The 12725-nt window shown below is 31.8% G+C and overlaps 2 protein-coding genes across 4 annotated transcripts in view; both read left to right on the top strand.

Annotated features, from left to right (window-relative positions):
- Positions 1-12725, top strand: part of LOC145303965 (protein-lysine N-methyltransferase SMYD4-like) — a 42390-nt gene that overhangs the window by 17814 nt on the left and 11851 nt on the right. For all 3 annotated transcript variants that reach the window (XM_080145634.1, XM_080145633.1, XM_080145635.1), the window contains 8 exons: positions 7873-7938; positions 8637-8717; positions 8999-9070; positions 9516-9605; positions 11265-11365; positions 11767-11804; positions 12213-12253; positions 12470-12504. In XM_080145634.1, coding sequence (XP_080001760.1) covers positions 7873-7938; positions 8637-8717; positions 8999-9070; positions 9516-9605; positions 11265-11365; positions 11767-11804; positions 12213-12253; positions 12470-12504 — 524 coding nt within the window. The remainder of the gene's footprint in view (positions 1-7872; positions 7939-8636; positions 8718-8998; positions 9071-9515; positions 9606-11264; positions 11366-11766; positions 11805-12212; positions 12254-12469; positions 12505-12725) is intronic.
- Positions 3240-6904, top strand: LOC145304286 (uncharacterized). The gene is made up of 4 exons (XM_080146138.1): positions 3240-3386; positions 3797-3842; positions 4381-4482; positions 6034-6904. The coding sequence occupies exons 3-4, from the start codon at positions 4465-4467 to the stop codon at positions 6376-6378; spliced, it is 363 nt and encodes a 120-aa protein (XP_080002264.1). The 5' UTR covers positions 3240-3386; positions 3797-3842; positions 4381-4464; the 3' UTR covers positions 6379-6904.

The following is a 12725-nucleotide window of genomic DNA, read 5'->3' as shown; positions in this document are numbered from 1 at the left end:
AAGCCTGTGACAATTTCTATTGTAGTTAATATTTGTCCTAAGATTTTTTTCTATATTGGAGGAAAAGATAAATTTAAGGGAGGGGGAGGGGGGTGAATAAGGTTAAAAAACCCTTAGAGACATTAGCATAAAAGGATAATTTTTTTTTTTTACCAAAAGTGGATAGAAAATTTTTTATTGCTAATATTATAAAAAGGTTAAAGAAGGGTATATTAAAACTTTTTTCGGGGAATTTAAATAAAGGTTAGAGAAAGAAGGGGGGCTGGACGGGACGTGGAGTTTAAGATTTTTTTATCAAATCCATCTACAACACATGACAAAGTTTGTTTAAACAGAAGTATTCAGCTGACTCAAGAATTACAAGAACTTCACTACAGGAATACAATGTTTTTTTTTCTTCATTTTCTTAGATACAGATTTAGCACCTGATAAAAACAAGTTTGCCTAAAGAGTTGCATCTATCATTATTTAACGTTTTAGTAAAGAAAGAAAATTAGTAAGTTTTTTCAAAGAGAAAATATGATTTTCCTAGATTATTTCATGAATAACGAACAATGACAAACTGTTGCTTTATCTCTGTTTTTTTTCAGAGAAAAAGAGGACATTGTACTGTAACTTACACTGGTACCCATAGTTTTATTATAACATTTTCTTATTCATTGGCTCATAAACTTTGGGCTCTTTTATCAAATTTTGATTTGTTATTTTCAAACTTTATCAACAAATAAATTAAATCTGCAAAAGGGTTTATTTTGTTTACTAACATTTTGGGAAAAGAAAAATTTTTTTTTCCTCTTCAGAACCGTGGGTATACTAAAAAATAAAGCAGCTTATAGTGCCTTATCAAAAATGACCAAGATAGGCCAGTATATATTTTGACATTGGTCAAATACTATGTATACTTGCCCATATCATTGGTGATTTGTATTGTATGACGTAATTTTTCATAAGCTGCTTCCAAAAAAAATATTTTAAAAAGCATTGAATTTGTGTAGATTATTTTTGAATGCCAGAGATTCCAACCTATTACACAGTTACAGATTCCATTCCTTCCCATTAGGAAGATACAGATATGTCAACACTACTAGGAATTTTCAATAATTTGGCTAAAACAACGGTTAACGCGGCGTTTTCCCATAAATTGTCTTGTTGATCACAGGAACTCTGCCTCCTTCATTTTTATAGGGGTAGTTTTTGTTTGTTTGTTTCATTATTACTTTAGGTCAGGTTAGTAAATGTTGAATAAGGTTAGGCCCCCAGCAGGGTTTAAGCATAGGATAAGAAAACTATCTTTAAAAGGGGGTTGGAGTTTAAGGATCGCCAGACACTTTGAGGGAAAGCCACAACAACGTCAGAAATGCAAAAGAAGGTATTTTTTCGACATTGCTTTAGCGCGCTAGCTTACTGAGTTCAAACAACAAGGTGTATTTTTTTTATTTATGTTAGCTGCAAAATTTTTCGATTGTATGCTGTAAATTTTGATGTTTTTTTCATCTTGGAGCTGCTAAAAAAATGGTTACTCAAAAAAAATTTAATTTAAAGAAGAGACTTAAAATTATTGAAATATTTTTTTTTAGGAGAATACCTTTAACTATGAGAAAAGACAGTAACGTTTCAAGGAATACAGATAAAGATTTAATTTTTTTTCCAGGGGCGATTTCTCTTGTTAGGGTGGTAGTACCCTCCCCCAAAATAGTTATAAACCGTCCCGAGACATATGAGAAGCTACCTGTTAAGGAGAACCCGATCGGTTCCGCGGTTAGCGAGAACCTATACTACAAACAAACAAACAGACAGACAGACATACAGACAGACAGACATACAGACAGACAGACATCGTTCTACTTTGTAATAAAGATAGGATGATGATGAACTTAAAAAAAAAATTTAAATTTTTCATTAAGTAAAAAAATTAATCTGTATATATTATAGAGCAAAATCTCCTAATATAGTTAGTGACTACAAAAGACCTGTAGTTACTGAATCTATTTATGAAAATGTTCCAACTTCTTTGCAACAAAACTATAAGAAAGAAGAGAATACACATCAATTTAGCAGTTTGCAACAAAATTTTAGGTATTTTTTTATATTTGTTCTTAGTTGTAGCTGTCTATAGTGCCCTAATAAAATGGGGATAGATGTTACTGCTTTTTTCCTACTTATTCTATTGACGTCAGGAAATACCCTATACCCCATCTCTTTTCTAGGGGGTTTCTCTCCTCCTTTCCCTTTCCCTCTACAAGACAATAGGTAGGCCAAAAGTGGTAACATCTATCCCTATTTTCCTAGTGCACTAAACACAGCTACAATCACAGAAAATTCATGGAGGGAAATAAGGACTTAAAATGACTAGATGATCTTGATCAGTGGTTTTAAATCAAGAATAAAATAGAAAAAATCACAAAACCTTTCACATATGCACATAACTTGTTTTAGTATTAAAATTTTTGTAGCATGACTGACAAACTTACGGACCAAGTAAATTATAAACTGAATGCTGTTTGTTATAAGAAATCGTCATAAACCAGCTGTGTATCATTTAGTAGCCTCGCTAATAATTATGTCATTCTGTATGTGCTATTGATATAAAAAGTCGAAGATACAGTTTAAATGTACATACAAAAGTGTCTTGATAATTTTTGACAGCAAAATTGACTGGAAAAATATTAGGATGCACAATAGTTTTATTAGGTTGCTGAATCCCGTTACTGAATTTTTTAGATTTGATGTTGAACCAGCCGAAAACAACCTCCCATCACCCATAGAACCTGAAATTGATTACTCTGAATATGTTGATAACACCAAGGAAGAGAAGTTTACCAATGTTACTCTGATAGATTCAAATGAATCTTTTGAGAAGGAAGATATATACCACATTAGGAATAAAGTTGCAAATTCGAAAAAATGAAATTAAATACATGTTCTCTTATTCGTTGGCTATAAGCCTTAGTTTTCTTATAGCTAAAACTAGGATCAAAAGGCCTGAAACTAAAATGGAAAACTTTTCTTAAACTATGCATTTTTAGGTTTTGACGTTTGCTTTGCCGTTTCTAATAATGCATAGATTTTGTAAAGCCAGCAATTTCGCCGTAAGCAGTCAGGATAATGTTAGGTTAGGTTACATTGGGGACATATAAACCCTGTAGGGAGCTGCAGTTAAACGGTTAAACACAGGAGGAAAAAATAACCAACCTCCTTCATTCAAAATTAATTATTTGAATTAAGTGGGAAGGGTATAGTGCTCAATGGTCACTTTAAAGGGAAAGCACCAAAATACCGCCAGTCTCATTTGCGACTTGATCCCATCCTATTAGTGTGGGTGGTCTCCATGGAGAGGGCAATGGAGCAAACTCTTATGAATACTTCTCCAATCCTATTTTTGCCAGGTATAATATCTTTGATCCTTAACATACAAGGATTACAGCATCCATTACCTTACCTCGTAAGGGCGATTTACAAGTGATCATCTAGAGAATCAAGAGCATAATCCGCTTGTAATGCGATGCGATACTATAACACCCAAGGATATTAGGTCAAGTAACATCCACCAAGTAACCCTTTGATTGCACGTTTATTTCTGAGATGTCCTAACTGTGCATGGACCTAGGCATTCCCCCCTACTTTTACTACTTATGTCGCGTACATGATAGAAGCAGTAGGAACAATTTCTAACGTCTTTAGTTATGACACGGTGTCGGGCCGAGATTCGAACCAATCACATATTGTTTTAAAATCTAAATAAAAGTTGGATATTCATATGTTGTTTTAATTAACATTTTTAAGATATACTTTTTAGAAGATTTGCATGTGTTCAGACTATTGGGAGTTTTGCATCAGAACAAGTAAGTCACTTTTCAAAACAAGAAAGTTTATGTAGCTAGCGCAAGCCAATATCATAAACATATCTTAAAACTTTTATCGTTTAAAAAAGGGTTAAGTTGTCTTCAACTTACAATTTACATTATAAAAAACTAGCGGCTACGCCCCTAGAGGCCTCTTAGGGCACTTTAGGAGGGGGGAGTTGAATTCGATAACCCATTTTTTTTTATTTTAGATTAAAAGAGAAAAAGTAAATTTTTTAGGGGCAATTTCTCTTGGGAAGGTGGTGAAACCCTCACTCAAAAATAGTTAAAAACCTTCCCTGAACCCATAAAAAGCTTCACTGTAAAAGAATATCGGTTCAGTAGTTAGAGAGGTCCTTCGCTACAAACAAAAAAATGCTTACAACTTTATAATATAGGAAATTTAACACTTTAGTAGCATAACTACTCTAAAAATCGAAATGTCCGTTTGTAAGCTATGTTTAGGAGATAGTCAAGATAGACGACTGAATATTTCCTATAGCATTCAGTATATAATTTAACCTTGTTTTTTTTCTAGACGAACTCTGAAAGAGAGACACTAGAAGCTTCCATACATTTTGATGAAGAACCTCTTCCTGAGTATACTGAAAATAACAACGAAATGAATACTACAAAAAAGGTACATTATTATATCTATAAAAAAAAACGATGTATGTCTGTCTATTTGTCTATCCTTCCATTGCAATTTTGCCACACTCAGGATCGCACCACCAACCCCCCGCCCTTTTACTTTATTTTTAAATAAAGATTGAGGGCTGGGCATAGGAGTAAACACTGCAACCCACCCCCCTCCCCATTAAATTAAATTTAATTTAATAAGATTTTTTGGTGCTCCATAGTCATTTGAAGTGAAAGCCCTGATAACGTTTAATCAAATTACGTCACAACTAACAAAGATAACAAATTGTTAAGCAAATAATGGTGTGCATTAACTTCCGCATTAACTTTCAAATGAGGCAATTACAAATCCCTCAGAAAGTAGACTTTACCCCCGTTGTTAAAAACTTGGTTAAGGAATTTTCACACACCCCCCCCCCCCAAAAAAAAAAATGTGAGTATGGAGTAAATAACTGTAGCTTTAGATAGGTTATTTTATGTTAGGTTAGGTAAATGTCAATGATTGCCCTGCAGGATTAGGAAATAGGCCCCGAAGGGGCTAGACATAGGAGAAAATATACTATGGAAAAACGATGAAACCTGCTACTTCGTTTTCTTTCCTTGCTCTGAAATTCCTTTTTAAATAAGATTAATTTTGGTACCAAATTGACTATCTTGGGTAATATGTCTATCAAATTCATAAACAACGTTATCAATTCTAATATATGAAACAATTTAAGTTTTTAAACATTCTCGCTAGATGACTGAGTCCAAAAGTTTGATACATTTTAAAAGTATTTTTTACAAATATTTAACAAATGTTTAAACATTAAAGGGTTAAAATAAAGTAAAAACTATAGAAATATTTGATTTTTATTAATTAAAAAAAAGAAAAATCAAAGCACACTGAAATAATTAATGAAATGTATTGGTAACTTAAAATTGATATATGTTGAATGAAAGGCTAAATAACAACTAACTAGAATTTTTTTTTTTGTACTCATAATTGAGAATTTTTACAGTAGTTTGGTATTTTATTATACCATGCCTTATATAAATCCCCCCCCCCCCCCCCTGAAATTAATGTATGCGTTTTGAGGGAGGTAAAGAAGATAAAGTATAGAATTAAAGACCTTAAATATGTCTTGGAAAATTGAAGAAAAGTTACACCTGCACATTAAATTTGACCATGGAAAGAAAACGAAGTTGTGGGTTTCGTCGTATTTTCACAGTAGCTTTTCTCCTATTTCTAGCCCCTGTGTGGGGGGGGGGGTTCTAGCCCAGCGGGGCATATTTTCTAACCCTGTGGGGCAATTTTACATTTACTAAACCTAAGCTAACCTAAAATAACCTTTTAAAAGTTACTGTGAAAATACGATGAAACCCGCAACTTAGTTTTTTGTCCATGACCCATAATATTATCTCAAACTGATCAAAACTGAAATAATATTTTTTAATACAAATACAACACCAAATATTTAATTTTTGTTAGAAATAATTGGGAATTAGGTTTATTTATTAACATGTTTTGTACATAAATCTTATTTTGTTAATTTTTTTCTTACTTATTTAGGTGATTGAGTTACCAATTCCTGGCGACGAAAGTTCTTCCTCTTGGACGTACAACAACCAGAAACCAAGGAGAAACCAAACATTACGCGATCTACAAACACCATCTAGCGGTTATAAAAACAAACTTCAAAATCCACGGGGCAGACGGCAAACACAATCATTCAAACAAACGACAGCAACGCCACCTGGTGACAGAATTTTCAACCATATTAATGATGAGTTGAGCTATAGCTCGCTGCCACCAGAGCCACCTGTTAGAAAGAATAAGAAACACAAGAGCGGTGTCATGACAAAATCTGAAATTATAAACACATGCTGCAATTTGGATGTGTTAAATTTACCATAATGAAAAACATTTCAAAATTCAAACAAAAATTAGTAAATTCACAAAGTTAACACATTTTAAGTGACTTAAATTTAGACTGTGAATAAAAATAAGATATAAAAAACAAACAAATAACAAGCGGTTTCGTCTCTAGTTTCTGGGGAAGGGAATGTAGTAAAATTGCCTAAAACCATCCTCATACTTCTAAAATCTCCCAAGGACCTATTTGAAGCCTCTAAAAAATTTAGAGCTCATTTGGTTCAGTGGTTAGCGTGATCTTAAACAAAAAAAGACCTTACTACTTTAGATAATCAGTACATTTGTAGTGGGGTATCAACCCACGACCAAAAAATAGATGTGTCCATAGTGGCCTGCACTGCTCAAGGTTTTGCCAAGGGGGTGTAAACCCTGAGGGGTAAAATAGGGGAAGGTAGTCCTGCCCGATTTTATTCTTAAGGGGGGTGCTAAAACCTCTATACAATATTTTGAAACACTTTGTTATACTCACTGCTATATAATATACTAGCGGTTTAGCCCCTAGAGTCCTCTAGGGGCCCTTGAGGGCAGGAAGAAAGTCGACCCCACCTCCCCCCCCCCCCACCCACACACACACTTTCAAATGTAGTTTCTTCGGTACAGACAGACAAAGATCCTTTTACTTTTATATGAGGATTAAAGATTGCTCTATTTATTTGCACTTTAGATTCTACACTTTTTAATTAAAATAAACAATTATTTATATGTATATATTTTTTGTATATTGATTTTTATTATCCCTACTTGAAATTGTGTACAATATTAAATGTATTCTATACTTAATTTATCAATATTTATTTATTTATTAAGATGAATTTTAATTTTTTTTATTAATGATAGCATTTGAAGTTACTCTATAATGATCATTATTTGTTTGTTAGGCTATATATTTCTCCTCTCGCCCCTTATAAAGAGAAATTAAAAGTGGAATGGGTTGTGATTAGTCTTTATGCCTTACCCCTGAGGGGCCTAAACATTCAATGCCTTGACCCTACGAAACGAAAACTCACCCCCCCCCCTCAAAAAAAGGTTCTGTGTCACTGTCCCAGGTACTTTTAGAAAACCGCTCAAGTGTAAAATAATTGAGATACATTAAAACTATTACCAATAATGTGTTAACAGTGCAAGTACATTCCAGACATGTCATTGTTGAAACATTTTACAGATTTTAGTACGTAAGTGCATCATTTTTTTCATTTCGTTCGCATTATGAGTCAGCTATAAATTGTAGCATTTCTTAGGATAAATCTTTTCTTGCCTTGTGTAGCATATGGCAAAATGTATAATATTAAGTTATAAATAGTTGAATTTCTTAGAATAAAGTTAGCTATCTCTTATGTAACAAAACACAAACATGTCAGAAAATCCCTTTTTAAGTTTGACGAAAAATGGATCTATATATAAGACTTCCACTCTTTGTGAAAAGCGAACTAATCATTCTAGAAAGTAAAACTTTCAACTTAATATGAAATTGTTTAGAACCTGTTGTGGAGTCAGCTTCTGTTCCATTGAGTGCAGAGACAATGCTCTCAACTCTTATCACAAGTAACATAGATAGATGTATAACAGATAGATAGATAGATAGATAGATAGATAGATAGATAGATAGATAGATAGATAGATAGATAGATAGATAGATAGATAGATAGATAGATAGATAGATAGATAGATAGATAGATAGATAGATAGATAGATAGATAGATAGATAGATAGATAGATAGATAGATAGATAGATAGATAGATAGATAGATAGATAGATAGATAGATAGATAGATAGATAGATAGATAGATAGATAGATAGATAGATAGATAGATAGATAGATAGATAGATAGATAGACAGACAGACAGACAGACAGACAGACAGACAGACAGACAGACAGACATACAGACAGACAGACAGACAGACAGACAGACAGACAGACTGACTGACAGACAAACAGAGAGAGAGACAGACAGACTACTGCCAGACATTAATACAAATCACACGACATAGAGAATGACAGATAGACAGACATAGAGAATTTTAAACTGACAGATAGACACTAAGACATACAGACAGTCAGATAGTTATACAGACTATCTAACATAGTCATATAGTGAGATAGGTGTTTTTGAGCATAGGGAGCCACATATATGTATGTAGATAGATAGATCCTTTAAACATCACATAATGGGATGGAAATTCCCCCTCTCACTTCTAAACATGCACATCCTTTTGATTTTAATCAATCTACTATTACAGATATGAATGTGGACTTCTGGAAATGTTGGTTGCATCGGGATTAAATGTTTATCCCTTTCTAGTTGTTAGACTTATTGCAAGGTAACTATAGTTATCAATTAATAAAATACTACTATATTATAACCTATCCTTGTTGTTAAGATTATTTCAAGGTAACTATTTAGTCTTGTAGAATGCTATAATAGTAATCAATGAAGAAAATATTTGGAAACAATCAATGAAAATTCAACAAGAATACCCAAAGTTTTGTATCAACAAATAAAGTAACGTTTTATAAAACATTGGGTAACAGTGTAATTTATATTCCAATGTCCACTCCCTCCCAACACCTACAAATTGTAATAATTGACTTATTTGTTAAGATTTGGATTTGATTATCTGTGGGAGTTAAAGGATGGACTCGAACATGATGACTCCTCTGGAACTGAAGAAAAGTAAGTTTTTATGTGCCGTCAATTTTGCATATTTAAAGAACACACAAAAAAAACTATAAAATCCAATAATCCTTTAACCGAGCACCCCCCGGTCCCCCCCCCCGTCCATCCAATCCTAAAAAAAATAATTTTTTTAAAGATTTATTGTTTCCCTAGTAATTTACAGATAGTACATTGCTTGTTTTTTAAGTTACTTTTAAAATTGCAGACTAACTGTTTTCCGAATTTTTATTTTAGAACATGGTGTCCAACTTAAAATCAGAAAATTTATTATTTTCTATTCAGGGTGTCCACTTATAGATCTTATTATTTCTGGATTTGTTCCTTTTTATTATGATTTCCAATAAAGTAAACGATGTCTGTCTAACCATTTTATAACATTATATTTCAAAGCAAGATGTTTAATTATTTTTAGCATTATTTGAATGTTTTTTTTTCTATTCAGGGTGTCCACCTATAGATCTGATGATTTCCGGATAGCCTACAACTTGGTATCTCATAAAGATACTCTGGATTCTGAGAGTTATTTGCTCAGGAATGATTTTTAACATGTATGATTAGTTAACAAAAAGACGTCATTAAAATAATAATCTCAGTCAAACTGATGTCTAAAATGAGTTTTAGAACAAATACACATTGTTTTGAGATATCTTATTAAGAAATTTTAGATTTTTTTTCTGATAATGACAGAGTCATTCTTATGCCTTATTAAAAGCGAAGCTTTTCTATAATTAGGGTCGGTCCGTCCGTACGTCCGTACGTCCGTCCGTCCGTCCGTACGTCCGTACGTCCGTACGTCCGTAACGGATAGCTTTTTTCGTTAATTTAGACATGTTAGAATTGTCCTATCGATTTCAAATTTTGCATGGTGATTCCTTTAGTAGTTAGGTACGATTTAGAAAGCGTAGCAACTCTATAATCATTACCAAAATGTCTGTACGTCCATTTTAAACATGTTGATTTTTTAACTTTTTTAAATAGCTTTTTTCGTTAATTTAGGCATGTTATAATTGTCCTATCGATTTCAAATTTTGCATGGTGATTCCTGTAATAGTTAGGTACGATTTAGAACGCGTAGCAACTCTATAATCATTACCAAAATGTCCGTACGTCCATTTAAAACATGTTGATTTTTTTACTTTTTTAAATAGCTTTTTTCGTTAATTTAGGCATGTTATAATTGTCCTATCGATTTCAAATTTTGTATGGTGATTCCTATAATAGTTAGGTACGAGTTAGAAAGCGTAGCAACTCTATAATCATTACCAGAATGTCCGTACGTCCATTTTAAACATGTTGATTTTTTTACATTTTTAACAACAAATTTGTATGTGACCTAATTATCTGATTGGTCTGATTTTTGGTATACTGATTCCTAGGACAACAAAGTACAATATTAAAAGCAAAGCAACTCTATAATCAAGTCCTAAAAATGTAAGTATGTCTATAATCATTATCCTGTATCAAGCAGTTTTTCAACAAATTTACTTACAATTTTGCTTTGACTCTTATACATTCGCATTCTGATTATTCAGTTCTGACATTATGCAAGTCTTAATGTCCGTTTGTCCTTCCATTTCAGAGCTTCGCTTTTATGGATGTTGTCATCCTTGTTTATCCTAAAAGATTTTGGGATAGGCAGACAGGCAAATAAAGATATAGAGAAGATACAGATTATTACAAAAAAAATATCAGTTATCTTTAATAGCAGCTGAGCAAAACAAAATGTGACCAATATACAGAGATTTGGAATTAATCATTAGACTATAAAAGTTTTAAAGATTTTTAATCAATATAATAGATTTGAAATCTGCATAAAATTTTAAGGATTTTTTATAAAATTAGTTTTTTATATAATTCTTTATTTAAAGGCGCAAATACAAATTAAGTTAAATAATTTTGAGATCTGTGATTGGTGGATTGAAAACTATCTGCGCTCTGATTGGAGAAGCTTAAGTGACGTACATCATTCAACCAATTAGAGCGTAGGTAGTTTCCAATCCAGCTATCCTATTGGTCAAAATTTATTAACTTAAATCGTATTTGCGCCTTTAAATAAAGAATTATATAAAAAACGAATTTTATAAAAAATCCTTAAAATTTTATGCAGATTTCAAATCTATTATATTGATTAAAAATCTTTAAAACTTTTATAGTCTATTAATCATGTATAAAAATCATAAAAATAATTTAGAACCTTTATAGCTGTGTTTTTGTTGAAATTATTAAAATTTAACAAATTCCTGCCACCTAGCCTACAAAATCTAGAAATATCCAAAGAAGAACTTTACATAGGTATTGAAAATTTAAAATTAAGAAAAACATTGCATATTGTCAAAAAAGGACCACACACATTTTAAAAAATATATTTACCATAATAAGCTTAGAAAAGCCCCCCTCCCCCTTTTTTGATTATTGTGTTTATTTTAACTTTTTTTTTGGGGGGGGGGGGAATTTTTTCAAGGGGTGATTTTTCTTGAGAGGGTGGTGGAACCCTCTCTCAAAATAGTTATAAACCTTCCCAGGACGTATAAGAAGCTACCCTGTAAAGGAATACCATGTCGGTTAAGCAGTTAGCAAAATTCTTCAGTACAAACAACCAGACAGACATCCTGTTACTTCATCATATGGATTAATTTCAACAATCATATCCACAAATGATAATTCTGAAGTATTTAATTTATTAATTTTTTTAGGTCAACTTATCCTGCATTTTGTTATTTGTCTTCCTCAGGTAAATTAAAACTACTTATAGAGTAGATGCACCACTGTATAGCTGTATTTACATAACATTAACAATGTAATTTTACAAGTCCTTCAAGCATGACTATGTTTATTGATAAGTTTGTATTTCAGGTGTTAATTTGGTCTTTGACTCTTATTGTGTTAAATTAATTCATGAAAGGAACATATCATACATTTTTAAAAAAACATAATCATTTCAAAGAATAATAAATATAATAAACTAACAGTAATAATATTATATATCAATGAATAAAATGTTTTATGACATTAGAGTAAAACACTAGAGGGAGAATAGGTTAGATTTGGCAATAGATTTATTCAGAAATCTAAATATACCTTTATTTAACTTTAATCTTTAAGTCTATGCAGTGAAAATTAATTTGCATGTTCATTTTAGAATGTACATGATATTGCTTTGTTGGAAACACCAGATTCTAGGAATATTTCATTGTTGTTATCAAACTTTAACATTTATCATATAGATTTACAAGAGGAGAGGGAGGGGGGGGGGGTGTCGTTGTTAGAAATTTGGATTTTCTGTGTTGTAAAAGTTGTTGCAAATATTAGTATTAAATAACCCTCTTATTTCTCTCTAACAATTGTAAAAATATTTTTTAATTTACATCAACATATACATTGATGAAATATTTATAGAAAATGGTCGAATTCGAATCAGATTAAATCATTAGGTAAGTATACATTTTTCAATAAAAAAATATTAAAAGAGATGGGAGGGGTTATTTTTTTCAATAAGATTTCTTGTTTTATGTCTTGTTTTCAAAGCTGTTTTGTTTAAAAAACGTTTCCTAACTTTTGTGATTTTTTAAAATAAATAGCTAGTCGGTGTTTTAGTAAGTAGTAGATGTAAAATGACCCATAGAATTTAGATATGCAATCGTTATTTTGTAGA

Source organism: Acartia tonsa, chromosome 13 (genome assembly GCF_053477335.1).
Source record: "Acartia tonsa isolate MP-2025a chromosome 13, ASM5347733v1, whole genome shotgun sequence".
Lineage (NCBI taxonomy): Eukaryota > Metazoa > Arthropoda > Copepoda > Calanoida > Acartiidae > Acartia > Acartia tonsa.
Note: the sequence above shows the minus strand (reverse complement) of the source record. Positions and strands in the feature narration are given on the sequence as shown.